General features: G+C 42.5%; 1 protein-coding gene across 1 annotated transcript; it reads left to right on the top strand.

Moving 5' to 3' along the window:
• Positions 1-397: 397 nt before the first annotated feature.
• LOC129357041 (rho guanine nucleotide exchange factor 11-like) lies at positions 398-25,070 on the top strand. The gene is given in 44 exon segments (XM_055026563.1): positions 398-1,421; positions 1,559-1,739; positions 3,798-3,812; positions 4,077-4,159; positions 4,264-4,368; positions 6,127-6,176; positions 6,271-6,328; positions 6,403-6,455; positions 6,458-6,601; positions 6,713-6,784; positions 6,866-6,970; positions 7,092-7,140; positions 7,744-7,781; positions 7,901-7,993; positions 8,312-8,380; positions 8,480-8,584; positions 9,623-9,721; positions 9,886-9,928; positions 10,024-10,120; positions 10,937-11,059; positions 11,483-11,506; positions 11,599-11,725; positions 12,937-13,030; positions 13,603-13,632; positions 13,807-13,939; positions 14,736-14,939; positions 15,092-15,139; positions 15,369-15,517; positions 15,607-15,747; positions 16,741-16,817; positions 17,034-17,159; positions 17,299-17,416; positions 17,677-17,825; positions 17,910-17,985; positions 18,062-18,244; positions 18,332-18,413; positions 18,538-18,609; positions 18,726-18,766; positions 19,029-19,178; positions 19,259-19,483; positions 19,755-19,874; positions 19,990-20,351; positions 21,234-21,366; positions 21,484-25,070. Coding segments are annotated over 43 exon segments (4,350 nt in total). The 5' UTR covers positions 398-1,421; positions 1,559-1,704; the 3' UTR covers positions 21,534-25,070.

Raw genomic sequence — 25,070 nt, 5'->3', positions numbered from 1 at the left:
AATTTCTCAAATGTTTGTTGTACAGCTCATCTTTTGAAAGACTGTTGCAGAGGATGCGGTCTTCTGCTGTCATCCGTTGAGGTAGCAGCTCAACATTCGATTGCTTACACTAACAGATAAAAAAGGCTGGATCTGTTCTAGAACTTGTAGAGTTGAAAGAAGTAAAATAAAAAACATTCTCTTCAAAAGACTACAGCAAATGTCTTAAGTCCTCATAACCTATAATGACTCTATGATGAAACCCAGATAACTTTTCCCAACAGCAGTAAAAACGTAGTTTTATATTTCAACCACCAAAATGCACTGAACTCCGGCCATTCCTCAGTCGTTTCCAGCTGCAGGTCGCCATTTTTCCCACATGAGGTCGCTGTTTCAACTGCTTTGGTGCTCGTGATCCTTGAAGATATGCTGGGTGATCAGCAGTCAGGACAACAAGATAACAGCACAGCAGGGATCATTATTTTTAACAACTGGGACTGCGGCGACGGCGACGGATATCACAACTACGTCTGGATTTGTCCTCTGCGTTATCACGACAGGGAAACACGCCTTTGATTAAATCAGTTTTTTTTTTGATGGGAGAAAAGGACCTGCTTGGGATTTGGAACTCCTGTGGAATAACGTCCAGCTATCCTCGCTAACATGCGACTCTGCGTCTGAAATAGCACCAGAACGGGACCCCTGGATGTACCTAGCAGCATAGACACACACACACCGAAGGAGTCCAGTGCGTACAGACAACCGCGTACCCTAATGTTGCCAAAGCTATGCGGCGCTTTCGTTTTGCGGAGCTACCCGGTTAGCTAGCTAGCTCGTCGGCTCGTTGGTGCTGCTGCAAGCCGGGGACGCGGCCCTTAAGGTCGGCGTGCGCGCTCACGCCATGCCGGTGGTCGGAAGGGCCTTACTGGCAGTGGCAGTTTCCCTCAGCTATCTTCGGCTAGATGTAGCGGGGCCCCGAAAGTTCCACGTATTAGATTAGTCGCAGGGATATTTGTGTTTAAATTTGAAAACAGCCATGCGATACAACTGAAAACAAAACATACGGAGAGGATTGGTTAGATCGGAGCATCTTCTGCAAGCTCCACATGTAAACAAGCCTGGCAAGTGTGTGTGTGTGTGAGAGAGAGAGAGTCTGTGGTTGAAGGCTAGCACTAAATATTCGAGTTAATCCTTTGTTGTCTGTAACACTAGTTCTAGGTGTTAAAGTTGAGCTCCGAGTGATTCCGTTCAATTCAGTAATGGGCTTAAAAGTCGTGGATGTTGTTGATCTGCAGCGCTGTCAGACATATCAGCCATTCATTCATGATTGATGACCCTTGAGGAAGCAGACTGTCTGCCATCCATTTCCACCACAGCGAAACCACAACGTGAAGCCACTAACACTTTCTGTGCCTCCAATGTTGTTGGGGGCACATTTTCAGGTAAATAACAGAGCATTTTTTTTTAGAGGGGCGTAGTTTGTTTCAACAGCACTTCACTTTTAAAGTCCCCACTGACCTCACTGGAACTCCCTACAGTGTATGGGAACATGAGGGACTGTCTGTTTGATCTGAACCAGCACCCAAGGAGCTTCAAGGACTGATCAAAGCCCAACAGAGAGCCCCATTGTGTGGACTACCAACTGAACGGGGAAAGAGATGGTGATGATAAGAGAGGCCCAGTGACTGTGTTTGATCCCACACCAGGAAGCAGAGGAGTGCAGACATGAGCCTCCGCCAGCCCACATCCACCCTGGACAGGTACGAGCCTGCCGTCCTCTACGTCCAGACGGGGGTCCTGGTATTGGCATCTTATCTCGGGTGCCTGCGTGAAAATGCAGTGCTCTCTTTTTGTATCAGACCGAGGTCCGGTTTGGCTGAGGGAAAAACAGGTCAGACAGGTTGACTTTAGGGATGGTGAAACAGCCTCCCGGAAGAAGAGGGGGCACATTGTGTAGACATGTCAATAGTTTACCGCCTCCTTTCATTTGCCCTCCCACAGTCTGCACCCTACACCCCCGTGTCCTGCCGTGGATTTTTGCCTTTTTAATGTCTTTCCATCACCTGCGCTGTGTTTCTGATCACCTTTGTCTTAATCATGTGTGTTTCCTGTCTCTCTCACTGTTCACTGTTTTCCCCGGTGTGTTCTTATGCTTTCATCCAATGCTTCCCACTACCTTCTTTGTGTGTCATGTGACAGCAAGGTGGCCAGTGAAAAACACACCCACCTATTCAGGTAGGACTACTGCCCAGCAGTGAATGCTCGTGTTTGGGTGTGTGCGGACGATAGTGATGCCCACAGATTGTACCAGGAATGCATATTTGTAAAAATGACACAAAAGTTGACTCTTCCACAGAGTCAAATATATCCATTTTTAAATATGTACAATTATGCGAGCGGCAGGTCACACACAAGTAACACCTGGGTGGATATTCTCTTAGTCTACATTGGCGGTCTCCAGTGCCACTCTTTGACATCTATTGTGCTCCAACTTTTTAAGCTCTACTCTAAAACATCTCACTCGAATGGCTCAGTCACATCTTCAGTATGACATTAGGACTGGATAATGCCAGGTAAGGAGCCATTCATTTTATTGAGGTATATTTGAACAGGCTTGTATCTAAAAGTTGATGGACAGCAACTTTTCCAGACTGGAGTTGGAGACTACTGGCTTAGATCATTTGAAAGAATGAGATCGTTGTCATTGGATCTTGTTGAGCTTTTAGGAATGAAGGTACGCTTTTGGTAGGTTGATAATTTTTGCTCCTGTTGGCTGAAGTGAAATGCACTAGCATTTTTCATTCTCTATTCTGATATGACTCGATGATCATTCGGCTTTCTTTAGGGCTGCTGAATGTCTCTCAAATTTACCTTCATCGTGACACCGGTGTGTGCAATGATAATGTCACAAAAGGCTGTTTGGACTGCTGTAATTGTTGGCTAATAGATTTTGTTAAGAACTTGTATTTCACATTCCTTCTAGATTCCACACCTGACAAAAACGAGTCTCCGATATGTTAACAATAACAGAGTTTTGGGAGCACACACGAAAAAGCCAGATACTGTAGCTAAAAGGATGAAAATGTCAGGAAAATCGTACTGAAATAGTTGAATAGTATTTTAGGTTGACTAGACCCACTGTAGTTACTATATAAAGAAGGATACTGGATCAAAAGGTGCCTAAAACAAAGCCTTCATCCAAGTCTTCACTGCACAAACACAACGTATGTTTTACATAAGACAAAACAAACTTAAAAGAACTTTTCAGCTGACAAAGCACTTGTTAAAAAGTCCAATAATTCTTTAATATTGATTAAAAAGTCCTAGACCCACTGGCAGATTATTACTTATAACCAGACATTTGTCCTCTTCTGCTCTCTGCCCGCAATCAGGTCGGTATGTTAGTTTTCCACTGATTACGTGATTGGACATTGCACAGCTGCTGCTGCTTCCTACTGTCTTACGTCGGTCCCTTCAGAAAAATAAACACTGAGATCCCCCCTACACCCCCACCTCGGCTCAGTCATTAAACATTAAATTGTCCCAATAACTCTTCCAATATGCGGGGGAAGTGCACACAGCCTGCAGTCGTGTTTTTAAATGCTCTCTGTGAACCTTGACCCTTAAACATGTGTATACGCTGTTCTTTTCATCACTTTTAAACTGAAAGTCCTGACTGCTCTCGAGTGTTTGCAATCCGGAGGAAAGGGTCTGGTTTGAAAAAGCTTTCCCTCTTCTGGCCTGTTCAAGTCTCCATGTTTGTTGTTCTGAATCTGTTTCTCTGTGTTTCCTTCTTTTTCGTCATGCTTCGCTTTCAGCCCTTTTGCTGCTTGGTGAGTTGTTTGTGCCCACTGTTTTCTTGTTGGTGTCTGTGTTCAAATCTCATGTGAGATCTTCTTTGCATTGTGTCTCTTCCTTCACTTGCTGCTTCTCATTGCAAGGTTTGCTTTGTACTTTGTGGTCTGCTCCAGTCTCTTCTCATTTTTCTCTTGTTTATCGGTTCTCATTACCTCCAGACTTCTGTCTTTTACTCTAAATTGGTGTAATTGTACGCTTAGATGCTCATTTTTTTTTTGTTTTTTGGTCTTTAAACTCAGGCTCAACAGTTTCACAACTGGCGATTCGGAGCGCAGAGCCCCTGCCAGCCAACAGAGAGAGGTGACTATAGACGAGAGTTCAAGTAAGTACACGCTTACTACTCAGGCTCGTGAACAATCTCTTGGCTGTAGCACCGTAGTTATTTTCGCCTGTCGAGCTCAACCGTGACTTTCCCCTCGCGGCCAGGTCCTGGTCTGGTCCACAGATGTGTGGTGGTGCAGAAGGACCAGCTCGGTTTCGGCTTCACCGTCTGCGGAGAGAGAGTCAAGCTTGTGCAGAACGTCCGACCAGGTGAGAATTATTTTTAAGGATATCCTAGTGCTTCATGCGGATTCACTACCACAGCATATCTAGGTGTATATATATCAAGAAATATATACATCATCTATGTATGTTCAGAATGAAAACAAAGATTACCTAGCTAAAACATTTATCGTGTTGTTTCTCAGTGAATCAGTCTGGTGTTTTAGAGTCTTGTGCTTTCGGTTTTGTTTCATTAGTTCAGCTCGATTCAGAGAAGCAGAGAGCAGCGATTTGACAAGGAAGTGGAATCACAAGTTTCACCTCACCCTTCTCCTTTCCCTGTTATCGTCCTGCTGGCTTTCTCACAAGTTTGGTTAGGCAACAAAGTCCACTGCTCGGGATTGTTTTCCCAGCTCTGAACTCTACTGCCTCCCTCTTCAGGGAAGAAAAAAAATACAGGAGTTGCTGCAGACATTCAGCCAACTTCACCAAGCCCAGGAAAGATACAAAATGGATCGATTTTTAGTACCTAAAGCTGGATGGAGTAGGGAGACAGAGTCTAAGTCAAGCAAAAAATCATTTAAAATAAGGAAGGATGACCATAATTATGTAAAGTTTGGATATTCATGAGCTGGATCTGAAGACTGACAGCGTTGTCAAGGTTATTTCTCAAACACTTCGAAAACACCCGCTCCATGCCATTGATGTCGCTTTCACAGTAGAGTTGCTTTAAACGAACCAAAGTGTTGACCAAACATGCACCCTGGTGCAGTTGGTTTACAATGGGAAACAAAACACTTTTATATTCAGGGAAACCAAAGAGAGGACATGATGGGTCTTATTGTTACGGCTGACACACAAAACGAGGATCTGAAAACGTTTAAATCCTGGCAATGACTCCATCTGCATCAGGACACACTCCCTGGCTTACTGATGTTACTGGGAAGTGGCTTGTTACAGCTCCCCCAAATGGACAGGTGGTGTAACTGCAGGATGCTGTCCTGGAAGTAGGGGTGGACCATACGGACTTTTAAGTTTCATCACGATATTCTGTGGTACTTTTACGAGATGACAATAAAAGTGACTATTTATTCCTCCTTTGTCAGGGAACTGTATGACTGTGATTGCGTGTCACATCAATTATAAACCCACAGGCACAAACAGTGCTCTTGAGAATTGTTCCCATTTGCTCACAGTAACTTCATTTAATCATGTTTTTAAGTGTATTGACATTTACTAACCTCTTATTGAACAAGCAGTCGAGAAAATGGTAACTAACAATTCCAGCAATACTGATGGTTTTGGATGGTTTTAAACATTGTTAATTTGGAATTTATTGTTAAAGCGATAAATCTAAATTGTTATCGCCATAAGAAATTTACCACGATAAATGTTAAACGCCCAGCTTCGATTGAAAATTTGGATTACTTTCACAACTTCAACATGAAAGTGAACCAAAAACAAAAATACACCTAGTAGATCTGGACTAAAACTGAGAGACACATGATTTACTGTTTCCCTTCGAAAAATAACAGACATGCGAATGCAAATTACACTCATTTGGATCCCACAGTCTTTTTACTCTCTGCAAAGTCCGGTGGACTGTGTGTGTTGTTACGGGAACTGACGGTCTGACAGGACAACCCCACCGCTTCCCCGTTTTCCGACCATCACATTTGCCGCGCTAAGACAGCGAGAGGGTTAAATAAGCTTTATAGTTTTTTGTTGTCATTTGAGGTCATTTGACCTACGACCTCCTATAGTTTCTATTCATTGCTTGACTTGCATGCTTGATCTCCATTTTAGGTGGCGCTGCAGTCAAAGCTGGGGTCCATGAGGGGGACCGGATCATCAAGGTTTGCATTTCTCCGTCTGAAACTTTTTTTTTTTTTTTTTCAATCTGGAAGTGTTTTGAGATTTTTTTTTCTTTGTGTGGACTTTGCCTCTCAGGTGAATGGTTCACCGGTCTCCACCATGACTCACCAGGAAGTGGTAAAGCTCATAAAATGTGAGTTTGACCAGCTCCGCCGGATTGGTGTTCGCAGACTCAGGTTTTATTAAAGCCGTCCTGTTGTCCTGCAGCCGGACCGCACGTCGCCCTAACACTACAAGGACCGCCCACGTCTGCCACCTCCGTGTGCCCTTGGAGCCTCTCCCATCAGACCCTACGCCCAATCAGAGGTCTTCCCTGGCTGGGGAGGGTCCGCCCCCTCCTCCACCTCTACCCTCCGGACTGGGCAGCACCCCATCACAAAGAATCACTGGACCCAAACCGCTACAGGTGAGGGGAAAACCTTTAAAAGTCCCTTTTGAATTACATTTGTTGGTTTAAAAAAATTTGTCAAACATTCTTTTTTTTTTGTCTAAAAATGGCTGCTGAATGTATTCGTAGGATCCAGAAGTGCAAAAACATGCAAGTCAGATACTCAGGAAAATGTTGGAGCAGGAAGAGGCTGAACTCCAGGTAGGAATTCTGACACAGAAAAATCCATTTAATTGTTTGAAAGTCACAACATTTGCGGCATTAAGCTGCTTGTTTCTGCAGGACTTCATGGAGGAATTTTCGAAGAACCCGTCGCCGTCGCTGGAGGAGCGGATCGAGAGCGCCAAGAGGAGAGCTCACCAAGTCCGGGTCAAGATTCAGAATCAGGTCAGCAGAAAAAGAAGCAGCGAAAACAAAAAGAAAAGGTTAAGTAACAAGCTATACCAGGATGGGATGACTACGTCGATTACTTTGTTTCCTTTTCTTCTTCTGTCTTTTTCCTCCTCAGGAGGGAACGGGATCAGAATCTGTCACAAACTACATCCAAGCAGGAGAAGGTTTGTCTGCTTTTAAATGATTAAGTCAATGTAAAACTTTAATTAAAATAAAAAAATCAATATAAAAAAATAAGAAATCAGACCAAACTTGATTTCCCATTTTAATAGATTTATTTTGTTTAGAAAAATTTTAGATTAGTGTGAGAGGACCAGGAAACCATAAGACCTTGAATTTTCCTCCTGGTACGTTTTGAACAAATGTAGGACTGCATGCTGATGGGCATAAATATTTAGTTTATCATTTTTTTCAGTTTTAAATTTTTATTGTCTGTTCAAAATCAATGAATTAATCTCAGAAATTTTCTAGAAAGAAACTTCCAGCAAATTTTTGACTTTTGAAGCTCAGAAATTTCCCAAGTTTTTTTTGTAGAAAATTAGATTAATCTCAAATTTCTCTTTTTTTCTTTTTTTATTGAAGGAAATTTTCTCCTCCTTTTCTTTTCTATTTCTTTTTTTCTCTCTTTCTACCTGTAATGTAGAAAGAGAGAAGCATCTACATCCCTACCTTGTTAGGGATACAGATGCTTGCCAGACTTCAGATTTGCACAAAGAGAGATGATGTTTTTGCAGGAAGTTGTTACAGATCTTCCTGTTCTTTCACAGGACGGCTGTCGATGGACTCCAGTGAAGGAGACTTGGAGGTAACGCCCTGTTGCTGTGGGTGTGTGCGTGTGCATGTGAATGTCCACTCATCCCGTTCCACTCATCCTGGCTCCCTCTACCCGCCCTCGCTCTCTCTTCCCCTCCCGTTGCCCCCCAGGCCTTTGAGAGTCCCAGCTCCTCCCCCTCATTACCCTTCAGGACCCCCTGTCACCGACGCCAGAACTCGGACACACACACCCTGTCTGACACGGTGAGACAGACACATATTCGCTTCCATTTTTGTTTCCTCTCTCTCATTCATTTATTCATTCATTATTTACTCATTTTTTGCGACAACTGTTGCTCTGTCGTTTTACCGAAACAGGAGCGTTGTCACGCACTCCGTTTGCAACACTTTGATTCACTCGGCTTATTCAAAAAATCTGTGTCACAAAGGAAAAGTAAAAAAAGTGTTTCAGACTGTTTAGGCTTGTTGTTTTCTGTCTAAATGCAATGAATAAATAAAAGCAACTCTTGATGCGTTTTAGAATGCAGAATTAAATTGTTCTTTAATCTGATTCTGTCTCAGGGTGTCAAAGCCCAGATCATCAGCCCTGAGGATGAAGATGAAGATGGTGATGGTTATGCCTTCAATGAGGTGTGTGTGTGTTATTTTTATTTTTTTTCTGTTTAATTTTCCCCAAATCACTTGACCGCTTTTCATCATGACTTTGCTTTCATTTCTGCCCGTTGATAGATGGACGGTCCCTTCCAGGACATCGAGTTGTTGAAGTCACGGCCGGCACACATGACGGTGTTCATGAGATACGTCTTCAGCCAGCTGCTGGACCCAAACCCTCTGGTCAGTTCAGAGCTAAAGAGATTTGCTCTAATTAACTAATTATATATGACCCTCTCTGGTTCTCTTGGGGCTTTTTGCTGTTCTAAAATGGTTGAAATTTGAGTCAGGAGTATGTGTTCTGGCTCTTTTCTATTAGATGTTGCTTTCTTAATATGCATAAACAGGGATTTAATTTAACATTTTTTTTCTGTTTTATTCTTGGAGCCAACGTCCGTTTTACTCTTTAAGACGTCAGAAGTAAAGAAAGGTGCATAAAAGGGCAAAAAAGTGATTGCGTTACAGGAACAGTCACCTTGGATACAAAGTACAGAGCAGAAACCAAGAAAAAAGTAGCAAGGTCTCCAACCAACATGTCTCAGATGAAAAACAGGTTGATATGTTAATGTTTCTGTGAGGAAGAGGAAGGTTGGAGAACAGAATCTTGGGGAGACGTAGTAGTCTGGCACCAAACCCAGGAGCTTAAAAGCTCACTAGCATTAGCCCTGTCTGCTGTAATTAAAGAGCTGTTATGTAAAATGGACATTTTTGAGCTTTACATTATGTCATAATGTCATTCCCTCATCACAAAACATAAATGGAGTGCTGCTGTGACTCTTTCAAGCATGTCTGAGAGCTGCGGTTTCCAAGCTTGTGGCATTTGACTCCCCACTCAACTCCTTCAGACTAGCCAGCAGCAATTAGCAAACCCCTGGTGTCGCCGGACATCTTCAGAGCTCATCAACGGAGCTGCTTCTCAGTGAAACGCCGATGGAAATGTTGTTAAAGGGTTAATAGAGCAGCCATGTTGTGATAACTTCATGAAGCCAAAGTTTCAGAAAGAGTAGCTAGTTTTTAAAGAGACAGAGGCTCAATTTCAAGGCGTTCAATTACAAAGTAAAACTTCTTTCAAGTCATATTTGACGTATGTAACATATTTTTTTTACACAACTGAAGGTAACACAGTGCCATTTTAAGGCACAATAAAGTAACAATGTGCCTGGGAAACACATCATCCAAACTGTGATTTAGTTTCTTCCATTCTCCTCCTCCCCTCCACAGCTGTTCTACCTGTCTGTAGAGGCGTATTTAGGCTCCTCCCCTAAAGACGCCCGCGCACTCGCGCCTCAGATCTGCTCCCACTTCCTGGATCCTGATGCTGTACGTATCCATGTATCAACTAATGTTTTCTCTGTGATAATAAGAGATTGACAATGGTAATAATGTTGTTTCTTTTTTTTTTTGTAAAATGTGTAAATAAATGGATCATTAAAATTTTAACCATATTGTCACACCTCCAACTCATTCCAACATTTTTCTCACAGCCCTTGAAAATCAAAGTGCGTGAGGAATTTCTAACAGAAATAGGTAACATTAATAATAATTCATTAATAATCTGTTGTGATGCCAGTTATTTTTGTGCATGCTTTCATATTCTGTCATTAATGTTTGTTTAACGTCAGAGAACCGCCTTCACGCCCAGGAGGACATCAGAGGGCCTCTGTCTGAGCTGCAGCAGCAGGTTCTGCCGGACATCCAGGACCAGATTCAAGACTACAGGTGCGTCATTCGAGGATGCTGCAGTCCGAAACTCAACACCGTTTTCCGTCCATCATGTCTGCTCTGACTGAGTTCAAGCTCTACAGAGTGTTTGTTTTGTTGCTTCGATCAATGCTACAGTGTCGTCGTTGATCATGACCCTCACTAAACGTTCGGTGAGAACAAGAGCGGTTGCAAAAACGCTGGAGGTACAAGTCTGAGTCTGAAGGGCATGAATTCAAACACTGCAGATTCTTTGTCGGACTCTGGCTTTGAACTTCGTCTAGTTCCACTGTCTATCTAAAGGTTTAGTAACATTTAAACCTTTGGAAAAATTCAGAGAAATGCAACAGTCATGCCAACTTTAACAAAGGTGAAAAAAAATATATTTTTAGAATATTAATTCTGCTTCTTAACATTTCAACTCTACTCCTTCTCTAAAGACTGAGAAGGAATAGATGGAGAGAAGCAACAAAGCCAGCTTGATGTAATGGGCACAAAGCCAGGTTTGCAGTTTTTGCTATGATTGATTGTAATGCAACAAAACCCCAAAACTCCCCCATGTTTAGATATTGTGTTTTTCAGCCTTAAATTTTCTTTAAAGTGGCATTAAAAAGATCTTGTGGAATCTGAGGCCGGCAGACTCTCTGCCTCAGTTGCTTTTGTAACTGGATCTTCAAGCTTGTGTGTGACGCTCATTTACTGCAAGTTGTAAAACCGCTACATGTATAGGATTCTGTTTTCTGTTTCCTGGTAAAGAAACTCTTTATTTTATAGCCATTTTTTTCTTGTTTTTGTTTTGTAGCCTTTTGAGTTTGTGTTCATGTCTCCTGGCAGGAACAAGCAGATGATCGGTCTGGGCTCCCTGTTTGGAGAAGGAGATCTGCTTCAGCTGGACGGAGACCCCCTGAAGGAGAAGCATGTGGTGGACAGACAGGTCGCCGCTCTCTGGGAGATTCTGTGAGTCATGAGGCTGCCTTCACGAATGGCGGTCCGTGGTTTTCCACTTTGATCGGCTCACTTTGACGTTGAGAAATCCTTTTTAAAGAGAGCGAGAAAAAAAAGACGCTTTTCTCTTGGGAGCTGAAGTTGATTTTCTGTCTCTGCAGCAGATCCACCTGCTCAGGTGTTTATTGAGTTCTATAAAATAGTTAATCACAAAGCAGCAGCAGCAAAATGAGCATAGCAAAGGTCGTTGCTCCAGACGTAAAGCCTGAAAGCCATGTGACACTTGCGCTTTCGGCTTTTTACACACACCGTCAGATTCTCTGTCACATGACTGAGACTTGCAGGGCTTCTGTTTCTGACGCCTGTGGATGTAGCTGAACCGCTGCAGATCCAATCAGTAACCTTTTTTTGGTTCTGTTTTTTTCCCCGTTCCAGATCAAAGCATGAAGAGGACAGAAGGTAAACGCGCGTTTAACGGCTATGCGACACTTAAACAGCTTTAAGTCTCTTCGTTGGCCTCATCGCGCCGGCTCTCTCTCCGTTCACTGCAGCTCTCCTCTGGCCTCGGCTGTCCTCCTCTACCTGCGACACTCCGGCATCAAGCTCAGAGACTCCAAGGTCTTCCTCGGCCTGAGCACGGAGAAGGACAAGTGGCTGGCTTTTCTAAAACCCAAAAAGGTAAAGTCAGGGCCGGATTCCTATCTGCGCTGGTAAAAATGAATAAACAAATAAGCGTCTGATTCGAGAAAAGCAGTCGCTGCTGCACACGTAGTTCATCTTTAACCACGGAAGAAGCGAGTTTTTTTCTTATTTTTATAGCTTTGGCCCCTGAAATTTAATGGATGTCTTAACTTGAAAGCCTTGAAAACTCCAAGCTGTTTGGTTTTCAATAAGCGCTGAACTCTGGTCTCAGTCAGCAGAGTGTTTATGTGCACTGCAGAAACACAAAATCCCACCGAGGATTTTTGATCTGGTTTCTAGCTCAAATATCTTAGTACACTTCAAATAAGACGAAACTAACCGAAAAGTAACATTTTAGCACAGTGTAGAAGTTTGTTTTAAGTCAGCAATCCCTCAATATTGATGAAGAAGTCCGAGTTGGCACATTATTGAGCTGAAAACAAAATATAAGACCATCTTAGGGCAAAATCTAAGCTTTAAAAAATTGCAACTTTTTGAAAAAAAGATGCTGTAATATCAATAATTTTAGTTCTGCAACATCCTGGAAGGACTGGATGGGGATTAGCACAAATTGGCCCTATATATTCAAAATCATGCAGGTTCTATAACATGTACAAAAAAAATTTAATGAATTTAGTGTTCCACTTATCACCTGAAAGTTTCACTTCCTGTTGAGGTCTGAATAAACGGTATGAGCAACCGATATGTCTAAATACCAAATAGTTTTCTCTTAAATTGCTTGTTCAGTTGCCGGTTGTAGCCTTCCTTCTGCAGTCACAGCATCCACAAAGAAGGGTGTTAAAGTAGGCATGACTCGGCGCTTTCTCACGGTGCGTTCACTGCCCGGAAAAAGGCTGGAGTTTATTAGAGTATCAGTTTAATATTAAACCATGAACAATATGAATTTTATCTGTGAACAACAGCACACTTTGCAACTTGTTTTCCTTTTGTTTTCCGTGTTTTTCTAGAATCCTATTGGAATATCAGTTCTTTTTGCCGTCTTTATCCCTTTTAACATCATGTAACACGAATGTGAAACATGATACATGAGACTGCTTCGAACTGGTTATGTTTTTTTTAGTGTTTACGCTCAAGAAAGACGGGGGAAAAAAATCCCTCACTGAAGTTTTTGCCGTTTTAGTACAGATTTTGAGCAGCCGGATGTAGAAAAGAAAAAATATGTTTACAATCAATTTCTCTTATGGCAGACAAGCAGCACAAAGAAAGAGAAAGATGGAGAGGATAAGAAGAAAAACCCCATCCTGAAGTACATCGGCAAACCCCGGAGCACATCTCAGTCCAGTAAAGAAACACACACACACACACACACACACACACACACACACACACACACACACACACACAACACACACACACACACACACACTATATGAAGTGAACCTCATATAAATATGAGATCGTCTATTTACAGCAAATGATTCATTAAAATGATCCTGTGACATGTATTTTATACAGAAAAGCAACAAATATTTCTACTAGTAAACAAATAATACATTAACTTATACAGTTTGTTTTCCTAAAACTGGAAATATGTTTTATAAAATCGATTTCTGTCTTGAAAAGTGCTGTAGCCTTCTTTCAATCAGCTGACCTGGCAGTGTGCAGCTATAGGTTGCTCTGCTGATCTGTGTTCTATAAAGTTTTAATATCTTGTTATTTTTAATTGTTTGCAATAACTAGTGATAGAAAACACCCTGAAACTCTCCTTTCCACTGTTCATGTCCAATCATAATAATTTCATTTTGGTTTTTGTTCACCATGTTGTTTCACTTTTTTTATTTTCCTCTCTCTAATAATTATTAATTGACTCATGATTTAATTGTTTCTTTTTCGGCTCATTTTTGGTTTTGTAGCATTCCACGTCCCGTTGTCACCCACAGAAGGTACATTATTATTTTTTTCCCTCTTGTGTATAATTTCACTTTTGCTTTTTCAATGAAAAATCTGTTCTTCATCAGTTGATTATGAGGTGGCACTTACTGTAGACTTAATTCCAAACCTAGTTTCTGTCTTTTTGTTGTTTTTGTCGTCGTGCTGAACCGAGATGTGTTTTGCAGTGCGTTCCGGCAGCGTGAGGAACATCATTCAGCAGTTCGAGAACCACACAGAGCTTCCAGGAGAGGAGGACGGGGATGCTGTGGACCCCCAGAGGTTGTCCTCCAGCAGCCTGGGAGAGGAAGGCATGGACAGGTGACTGTCCCAAAATGAATTACCTAAAATCAAGGCATTAATATGAGAATAAATGTTAGTCACAGGTCTTAAATTTGGTCATGGAAGGCTATTTTAATTTTTTTTTTCTCAGCTGACTATTCTGTCAGGCAAAAGTTTGAGTAGCACACAGGCTACCAGCAGCTATCTGCTAATGTTCCCTTGCTAGCTTAAATTTTGTAGTGGCAGGACTATTTGATCTAGTTTTGTTTTTTTCTTATTCAGGGGACTTTTCTGTTAGGTGAAAGTTTGAGTCGCATGCAAACTTCTTCATTGCATTCTGTGACTCAAGATAGTCAGGCTAAAAGCAGCTAGCAGCTAATATACTGTTGCTAGCTTAAATTTAGTCATGGCAGGAGTATTTAATGTAGGTTAATTTTTGTTGTCAGACTAATTTGTCAGGAAAAAACTTTGATTCACACGCAAACATCTTCATTACAGTCTAAGTCTAGGTGGTCAGATAGGCTAATGATAGCTAGCTGCTATGATTAAATTTTGTTGTGGCAGGTGTATTTAATGTAGTTTTATTTTCTCGCTGGTCTTTTCTGTCAGGTAAAAGTTTACATCTTCATGCATTGTGACTCAAGGCGATCAGGATTAGCTAGCTCCTTAGCCAGCTAGCATTAGAGTTTTTGTGAACCTTGATGGTAGTGCAGCACAATTCCTCACCATCATATTTTTTCTGTTTAAATTTCATTCAAGATGGCATTACAAAGGACTTAATTTTAACTTGCTGAGACCGGCATGTACCTTGACGTTTCCTGGTTTTCTCTCGCAGTCCCACGGTCTTGGTGCGTCTGGGGCGCAGCGGGTCGCTAAAGGCTCAGGGTGAAGACCGCCGGCGGGGCACTGTCTCCAGCGGGGACTCGGTGCCCCGCTCTCGCAGCGACGTGGACATGGAGGACTGCGAGGAGAGGGACCAACCGGGCCTCCGGCTGCTCCAGCACAGCGCCTCGTCATCCGCGTCCAGCAACTCCGCTAGGTAAGGATTCTCGCAGTCAGACTTCTTCTGTAGTCTTTTTTTTCCAGTTAGCAGCTCTGAGTCCAGGGGTCTCGCTCAACAGCCGCTCACATTCCCCTGATCTGGGTAGCTTCTTCCTCACGCCATCTCTATTTCCACTCTCCCACACTCAGGTCTCTTGAGAACCCTACACCCCCATTCACCCCTCGGTCCAGACGCAGGTGAGTCAGGATTAACAAAGGATCACCCAGAATGAGGGAAATTAGGAGCCCAGAGGAAGAAATGGGGGCATTTTTTGTTCATAATGGCCATCATGGCTTTAAGTCATGGTTGACTCTGGAAATATGAATCATTTCAAATAATTGTCTTCCTGTTCTTCTCTTCATCCACGTTGTTTTCTTGTTGTTCCTCCACTGTCATTTCTCGAACCCCATCTTGACTACCCTACAGGAGTGTGGACTCACAGCTGGCCCTGCTGCCAGACGCCGCGGTGCTGGAGGACGAGGTGTGTGACGGTCAGAACTGGAGGGACACGGTTCCTCCTGAGCTCCTGGCGACCCTCAGCCCCAGGGAAGTGGAGCGGCAGGCCGTCATTTACGGTACGGTTGGCGTTCACCGAGATTTACGACAAAAAGATGTATGGTCAGGAATTTATTTGTCATTTTTGACTTCCCTTTGTTTCAAACAGAGCTGTTCACCACTGAGGTGTCCCACCTTCGGACCTTACGGGTTCTTGACAAGGTTTTTTACCGGAAGATGAGATCTGTGCTGAACTCAGAGGAGCTGGCCTGCATCTTCCCAAACCTGCCTCAGGTCTACGAACTCCACGGTCAGTCGGGGTGTCAAAGTGTCGTCAGGCTACAGTGCTAGAGATATTTTTATGGAACGGAAAACTCTCATATAGTCACGGTTTTATCACAGTACTATTTTAGAAATACAAAATTATCTATAGGACTCGAAGCCATTTGTAAGAAAACGTCTGGAAATGACACCTTTTTGGATATTTAATCTCACTTTAACAGTCAGCGTTAGTGTTGTACTTACTAGAACTGAACCAAACTACTGAATAAATTATCTCACATGTTACAAGCTGTTTGTAGAGCAACTTTTCTAAAATGCAAAGTCTTCAATTTCAAGTCTGTAACAAGTGACATGTTCTTGTGTCTCAAATGTTCTGCAAAAGGTTGCAACTGCAATTGCAAAGCAGTAAAACAGTGATTGAAATGACTGATCAGTCATTTAAGAATAGGCATTTAACCTTAGCGCGAGAACATATCAAAAATTACACATCAAATCACAGTCAAGGTACATTCTGCTAAAGATGCTATAAAGTCTGATGAAGTAACTGGTTCACCTATGATGTTTCTGCTGGAGAGCTTTTCATCAGCTGCTCCTACATGCTAAAATAATTAAATTCTATGTTGTTCTGATCCAAAAATTATTTTGTTACACATGAATACACACATGCGACTACTGTAAGATGTGCTGCTTCTTCTAATAGTTTTCATCTGAAGCAGTTTGCTGAGACGCTAGGTAACGTTAGCGCGTCTACTTTCTGTTTTGATAGGACTCATTGATATTCCGATTTGTAATACATTTCTATGCGTTTCCAGTTAAGACAGAAAACGTTCTTCTCCACTTAATAATCTCAGCGTTTAGCCTCGAACAGTGTAACGTTTAACTACTACTGTTTCAGCTGCTCTCTGCAGAGTTTTTAACTACATCTAGAGACGACTGTGGAGTCAGTTTTATGCTTCGCTGTGACTAAATGTCCATGCTGTATTTCTGCCCTGATGTTGATGTTTTTTTTCTACCTACTTAGCGAGTCTTTGTGAGGAGATGAAGAAGCGAAGAGAGAGCCCCATCGTTCAGAACATCGGAGACGTCATGCTGGCCAAGGTGAGCCACTCCTGCTGTGTTTACGAAACTCTCCTGGGACTTAAGCTGAACTAAGACAGAGTATTTTAATAACAAACACTCCAAGCATACAGGTTTAGCATCCTTTTTTTCTCTTCCAAAAGTGGCCGCTGAGTTATGCTCCCTTTGAAATACCAGGGGATTTCAAATGGGAATCTGCTGATCTTTCCTTTTCACTGACCTAACCCTGCTTTTCAGGTTGAAGGCGCAGCTGGGAACGAGTTCCAGGAGCAGGCGTCGCAGCTGTGCTGCCAGCAGACTCAGGCTCTGGAGCTCATCAAGAACAAAAAACGGAAGGATCAACGCTTCGCCCAAATCATCCAGGTCCGCACGCCCACTGACTCCAGAACAACTGGAAAAAACCTGTCTTGATCCTCAGACATGATTTAATGCTTTAAGAAAACATAAAGAAAGACTGAGGTTTGCTTTCGCTGACGTTTTTGCTGACATGTCTCCGGCTCAGGAGTGCGAGGCGAGTCCTCAGTGTCGGAGGCTGCAGCTCAAAGACCTGCTGGTGTCTGAGATGCTGAGACTCACCAAGTATCCTCTGCTGCTGGACAAGATCATCAAATACACAGAGGGTGAGGGAGACTCAGTGGAAATAATCTGCGACTCTAAAAGGAAGTCGAAAACAGTTGTACTAGCATTTACTTATAAAGAGTTATCTTACCTGCAGTTGTATGAAGATAACGACTTAATTTACCTGCGGTTTTCTCAAGATAAGTTGATTTGATGGAAAAAAAATGCGTTACATTTTTGGGAAAAAGTTGATGCGAGTACATTCACTCTCAGCTTCCATTGAAACCTGCTCATATCTAGTTTCTTGTTTGTTTTTCTGCAGGCGGGTCATCGGACCTCCCGTCGCTGCAGCGCGCCCAAGCTTGTTGCCGAGGCATTCTGAAGGCAGTCAACGAGGACGTGAGGGAGACGGAGCATCGTCAGCGCCTCAGTCAGTACCAGCGCCGGCTGGACGTCGCGCCGCAGTTGAAGGTGGCGCCAAACGTTTTTAATGCACCGCCCTGGTAGCGTCCTCCGTTCATCAAGCTCCGTTTAAAGCTTCTTCTTTCCTCACAGAGTCTGGACCTCACCGCGAAGAGAATGATTCACGAAGGTCCTCTCGTCTGGAAGATCGGCAAAGACAAGCAGATAGGTCGGTATTCCTCCCGCCGATCGGCTGACGTCGGCCGTGGCATCCGCTTCATCTCGTGTCTGCGCTCGTTCCTCAGAGATCCAAGCGCTGCTGCTGTCGGACTGCCTGGTCCTCCTCCAAAAAGGCCCCGACGACCGGCTGCTGCTCCGTTATCCGTCCCGCTGGATGGGAGGAGGAGGAGTGGTCATCGCCGACAACAAGACCTCCTTCAGTCCCCTGGTGAAGCTGGACTCGCTGCTCGTCCGCTCCGTGGCTACGGGTACGGTCTTCGCTAAAGTTTGGACGTCCTTTACTTTTCCTGTCTTTTTTTTTTATGACAACTTTGGGTACTTTTTTTTTTTTCTAGACAAAAAAGCGCTGTACATCATCAGCACCAAAGAGACGCAGATTTACGAGCTGGCGGCGGGGTCGCCGTCTGAGAAAGACACGTGAGCAGATTTTTTTTTTCTGTTCAAGAAGACACGACATCCTTCTTCTGTCCACCTGTAGAAGTCACATTTTGCTTCACTCTGTCTAAGTGGTCCGCTAACCTTTTTGCTATTTGATTCACAGCTGGAAGGATTTACTTGAAAAGACCATCAAAGCTTTAGATCCACAGAGCAATCACGGATCACTTCCTGTGTCGTGAGTATATATGTCGAGAATAAGAAACCAGGGAAAAAAACAGTCCCTTCATGTTCCTAGTTTTAGTTAAATCGCATGTACATGTATTCATTCGGTATGTGTATTGTTTTGTCCAGTTCTTCCAGCCTACGCAGCAGTTCACCAGCCTTAACTGAAGGTAAAATATCTTGATGGAGAAGGGGAACAAAATCTTTTAATATGGTGTTTTCCTGCTATTCTTACAATCTCAGATGAACGGCAACACTTAAAACACATTAGTGTAGCTGTTTTAGTTAAAAAAGAAACCCAGAAAAAAACAATTTCAACTGGTTGGCACCTAGAGTTCCGACTACATTTGTTTCTAGGGACAAATACCGTAGAAAAAGTTCACATTAAAATGCAAATTTATTTAAAAAAATTTTTTGTTTCTAATCCACCAGTCCGTTCTGCAGAGGAGCAGTCGGAGTTTATCGGGAGCCACGGCACCGCTGACGACGGCATGCTGGGTGACCATCTCGCCGACCAACCTGAAGCCAACAGCAGCGAAGAGGAGCGGGCAGCGGGCGTGGCCGAAGCGGCTCTGCACGACGGTGGGGAGAAATCGGGACGCAACAGAGTCAGGAAGCAGCATTTTTAGTTGATGTTGGACTTGCTGTCGATTCTCCTCCAGTGGAAACGCTGCGGCGGCTCCTGCTGCCGGACGTGGACGAGGACCGGAGGAGCCACGATACGGACGACACCCCCACCAACACCATGAGCAACGGGAACGCCGACAGACGACGGCAGGACTCCCTGGAGACCGTCCTGGACCTCTGCCTGAGTGAGCCGCGGCCCAGGCAGCCGGAGGCTCCGCCCCCAGAAAGCAGGCAGACCAGCGCCAAGGTGGTCCGGCGAGGTAAACGGATCGCAGGGAGGACGAACGTCCACTCCGATCTCTTAATCCTCACTTGCTGATGATCAAACCGAAGGCGACGTTTGTCTTTTAAATCTGGGTGTCTTTGCATGTTTCCTTTCAACTTGTGATTATAATTTTCTTTCTCTCTCTCTCTTTTTTTATCATTTGCTTGCAACAACAAAACCCCCCACAAAACTTGCTTCTTATTCCTCCCCCTTCTTTCACCCTTTTACACACTTTTCCTTCACACACACATCTATCCTCTGCGTAGCTGTGGTTGCGGGTGCTCCTCCTCCTCCTCCTTCTCCTTCTGCCCCTGATGGCACCGCCGGCGATGTTAGCCTCCCCTCCGATCTGTCGTCACAGTCTAGAGGCGAGGCCGACACGCAGGGTAATGGAGACCGAACCTGCTTCAGTTGTCATGAGACCACTCTCAAACATAACCAAATATAACCTTTGACTCGGGCGATGGCGGTCGAGCTAAAGTCGCTTTTGCGCTCTCTTAGGGAACCTCTTCTACCTGGTGATGCCGATAGACCAAGGAGAGAGCGTCACTGACGACCTCCCTGACCCTCCTACACCCACCGCCAGCCACTTTCCTCAACCTCCACAGGACGTGTCGTCATCACAGACTCAACCGGATGAGGAAAAAGAAGAAGAAGAAGTAGTGGCGGCCAGCTGCCCGGAGTTCATCCAATCAGATTCAGAAACTATGCAAACGGAGGTAGAGTTGGAGGAAGGCGATAATGACAATGACGGTGAGGATGAGGAAACGGGCCCAGCGGCACAACAGAGTCACGTGATCAGAAACGCGGATGAGATTTTTCTCACCATCGAGGGCTTGATGAGCAAGTTGCACAAGCTGAAGGTGAGTTTTGCTTCTTCTGTTGCCCTGTGGAGGAACCAAGACGATCCGGTTCAAACGGCAGCGTTCAGAAGCTCAAACTTTTTCAGTTTACAACCAAAACATTGAGAATTGAACTGGTTGGGTTGGATTGCATTTAGGTGAGGTTGAACACATTCACCGATTAAGCTTTTTGTTGTAGAAACAGTTTTTTTTGCCTCTGCCTTAATTTAAAATTTGCCCAAATTTTGTCATTTGCAGCAAAGAAATAAATAAAAGTTAAAGTATATGCTGAGATTTCAGGATATGCTGTAATCTGAGGAGTACTATATTAGGTTATTAGGATGAAATATGATTTCATAATCTCAGTGTAGAAAATCTTGGGACAGTGTTGACATAGGAAAATAAATTCCATTTAAACTGTATTTTAGCGAGACATAAACTTTATAGTGCGGGACCAGAGACGTGTCGTAACATTTCAAGGCTTACATGAGTTTTAAGTTGGACAAATTCTTCTTGAGGGACATTAATTTTTACAGATTTTTCTTGTCAGTTGCAATCGAACTCAGAGTAATATTACCAGTGTTGCTGTAGGGATTTTAGTTAGCAAAATCTGAAAACTTGACCTCATAATGACCTACTGCTAAATGTATCTCATGCAACTCCCCCAATAGCTAGAATTAAACTATTGTATTGACAATAAATACCAGTAATATAAGTTAAGTTGAAAATATATGAAAGATAATGCAGTCTGAAAGTTCTTTAACTTCCTCATGTTGGAATTTCTTCTTCTCTGTGTAACGAATGAATGTGATTCTGTTTAGATTTTGGGTTCGTTTGCAGAAAGGCACTTAAGAACAGTCCCCGATGTTTGCGTTGAGTATTGATGTTTCGATTCCTTTGCAGGAAATCGAGAAGGCCCATCACAAGCTGCTAGACTCTCTCAGAGATCCCTCCCTGAGCCAGGAGTCGGAGGACCAGCCGTGTTGCTCTGCAACCGTCTCCAGGACGCCGTCCATGGACCGCAGCTCAGGAGACGGTTTGTGAGCGCCATTATTTAAATGTTTGGCCTATTTTTTCTTCTTTAAAACTTATTGCTCTGCATATCTAAGCTTTTTTTTTTTTTTTTTTTGTGGTTGTGTTTGCACCTAAACAGGTAAGGAGGGAAACCCGGGAGATCTCAGAATCCTCTCAACCGGATTCTGAGTGGATTCGCTCGCTGTCGACTGATCTCCACACGCGTCTGTAGGCTGAACACTAAAACGGCCGGCGGACCTAAACACACATCTCATTTTACAATGGGAGACGGCACGATGGAGATAGATTATTATTTTCCAAGGATGGAAGTCTGGAGAGAGTGAGACAGAGAGAGAGAGAGAGAGAAATGGGAAGAAAAAACAGACAGAAGAAGGAAGTTTGAAGAACTTGAAGTTTTTGGGGGAGAAAAAAAATGACCAAGTTGGATTCTTGTGAAGGAAAAAAAAAGAGACTTTTTACGTTGTGTTTTGTAGACCTGGTTGAAGAAGCGGAGCAGAGAAGTGTTGAAATGTTAATGTAAGGAAATGTTCCTAGGGACCCGTCACCCCAGCACTTTACCCATAATGCATCTCTCCCCCCAAACACAGCGCTCCCCAGTCGCGTTCGGACCCGACTGGGGAGCAAGACGACAGTATGTTTCACGGCCGAAGGACTGTGTCTGAGTAATTCAGGTCTTTTTTTTTCTTTTCTTTTCTTTTACTTATTGCACTGCGTAAGAAAAACCATAAGTCACATGAACACAAGGACCACTCAACTCACTAAATCACTGTGGAAAACCCTTTGGTTTCAGCTTTCAGTGAAGCTACAGGAAGGTAAAACTGTTGCATTATTTCACTTTTTTTTTTTTTTTTTTTTTTTGCTTTGTGGAAACACTACTGCTCCATTTACTACTGAAGAAACAAAAAGCAGGTAGGTTTTAATTTTCTTGCTTCCACGGCGTAAAGGGATCTCCGCAGACTCACACAGCTGCTCACATCATGCCAGGTTGCATTATTCGGGGAGGTTTATATTCATGTGTCATAACCAAATTTTGGCACTGTCGGTGTTGTATCCTACGTCTGGAGTTTGGTTTAAACATGAGGGAAAACTTTGAGTTGTTCATACTGCGGTAAAGTCGAGTGTAAAGTTGTTAGGGAGAAGCTTGGGAAAAAGCTTTGGGAGAAAAAACTATTTTTTTATCTTCCAGTAAATACACTTGGTTTTGTGCATGTTAGCCTGTTAGCTTAAATCTGGAAGAAGTCACATGTAAAAGAAATTTGAGAAAAAAAATAACAAAATACACCCGTGAGTACCTCAGAAGCTCACTTGTTTACTTTATACAGATAATAACCCAACGCATCATAATGTGGTAGTTACTGTTAGCTGTGAATTTCAGTACATTTTCAACAGAACTTGCTCAATGCTTTGCGTTAGCGGCGTGGTTCTGGTTTTGTGAAGTAGGGTTCTGTGCAGTCGGTACTTGATGCAGACTGAAAACAAGCCTTTTGGGTTTTCATATTTTTGATAAGTCATTGGTAGCAGATCAACTATTGCACTTGCAAATGTCAAACGCAAACGTAGCAGCTGTTTAGGTGTGAGCAACAACCGCTACATTTTTTGAGATTCTGGTTTTTATATTATGGCGGGAATTTACTTTAGTCTACATCCATCTTTGATTAGTGTTTGGATCGTATGTGACCCAGCTGCAGGTCGGATACTGACCACTCATAACTGCTTCACATTACCCCCACTGAAAAGGGAAAAAAATGGCTGACATTTTTCTACACAATTATACAAATATCAAGCTTGAAGCAGTGATGATTACCAGCATAATTATTATTTTTATTTGTTTATAATTTTTCCATTTTTTGGCGTGTAACTAATACAAGTTTGAGCAACCTCCTGCTAAAACGTTTCCTCATATTAGCATTTCACATCAAATTACACTTTCGCCATTTTCACCCATTTTGGTCTATCCTACTTCCGGAAAACCACAAAAAAAGACATTTCATACCCATATAACTAAAACTATATATCGTTTTATTTATACATAATCTTAAAAATGATCAAGTCAAAGAGGGTACGAACTGACACAGTCAGTAAATGGAAGTGGGGTGCATAACTAAAATTAAAAACTTAGGAAATGGCGAAGAGGCCAAGCGACAAGCACACGTCAGCATGTAGCATCTAGCTACATCCAAGTAAAATCCGACGTTAGCATTTAGCATCAAGCTACATCCAAGTAAAATCCGATGTTAGCATTTAGCATCAAGCTACATCCAAGTAAAATCCGACGTTAGCATGTAGCACCAAGCTACATCCAAGTAAAATCTGACATTAGCATGTAGCATCAAGCTAACGGTGAGCTTGCTGAAGATTTATGTTGTTTACCTTTATATGCCTGGTGTAAAGACAAAAACTATTCCTGGAGCTCCCTTTGGAGTTTTTTTGTTTTGTTGTTATTTTAATTTTATTTAATATATGTAAATAAAATTAAATTAGTTTGGTACTGGGTGAGACCTGAACGCAACATCAAGAGACGCTAAAACCAAGTGCTTTTCTCCTTTATTATTTTAATCAAATCTCACTAATACATGCTACATATTCTTTTCTTACTAATTTATATTTTTTCTTTACATTTCTCACAGAGGTTTATCCAAAACTCACTGGAAGGGTTTATTTCTGAGCTGTTATTATTATTGGAAGTGATCTCCATCTTCCAAACACACTGCAGCGTCCTCCAGTGTGTTGTCAGAAATTGGTTTCCTTTCTGGTGGCGTTTACACTCTCTGAAGGAAGAACAGGAAGGTGGTAGCATGTGTATACATATATGAAATGAAGCTGAAATAGAAAATTAAAAAAAGAGAGACAGAGACAAATTTTTATTGCAGCTGATCCTGAAAAAACTTGCAAACGGAAATGTTGGAAAGTGATTTACCAAAGTGAGGTGTTGAAGGGAAAAAATTTTTGTTTTACTTACCATTTTTGGCTGCTGGGGATTTTTTTTTCTCTCCAGCGTCACATACCAGCAGTGGGATGTTTTTGTCAGACCTCAGTTTTGAAAATTCAGCACAAAAACACCCGCCCTCAAGAAAAAAAAAAAAAAAAAAAGAAAACCCATGATCCTCGCTGGTCTGAATCAGCTGAATCTGGATCAGTTTCCATCTAAATATCTTTCATTTCGTCTTTTCTCCTCTCTGTCTCTACTACTCAACTAAGTGGTTGTATTTCCTGTTTCTACCTCTACACTTTGTATCTTCCTTTTCATTGTATTAACTTGTACATTGACATCAATGTTGTGACCCTAACTGGCTGAATTAAAGACAGCTCAAACTGATTACCTTTTTTTTTTGACAAAAAAGAATATATATATATGTTGCACAGATAAATTTCCCTGCACAGTGCAAACTACTGTATGCATAAACACATTATTAATTTCCATATCATTGTCTTTATTTGGTCTCATCAGTCATGTGTAATATAGAGAAATCCAACCCACTTGTTTTATAATATTTTTTCTGTTCTGTAAAGCCTTAGTTCTTGTATTTGATTTTATTTTTGTAGACATGATTTTAATAAAAGGATGTATAAATTATTTTCTGTTTTTTTTCCCTTGTTTTGTTTTGAGAGATGGATGAGTTTGTTAGCTGCACAGAAGGCAAGCAGATTTTTGTTTCTGGTTTATGTGTTTTTTGTGAGATTAAAATGATGAAACTGGAAAAAGAA

This window comes from Poeciliopsis prolifica, unplaced genomic scaffold (assembly GCF_027474105.1).
Source record: "Poeciliopsis prolifica strain line A6 unplaced genomic scaffold, Auburn_PproV2 SCAFFOLD222, whole genome shotgun sequence".
Taxonomy (NCBI): Eukaryota; Metazoa; Chordata; class Actinopteri; order Cyprinodontiformes; family Poeciliidae; genus Poeciliopsis; species Poeciliopsis prolifica.
This window is presented reverse-complemented; position numbering and strand designations above follow the sequence as displayed.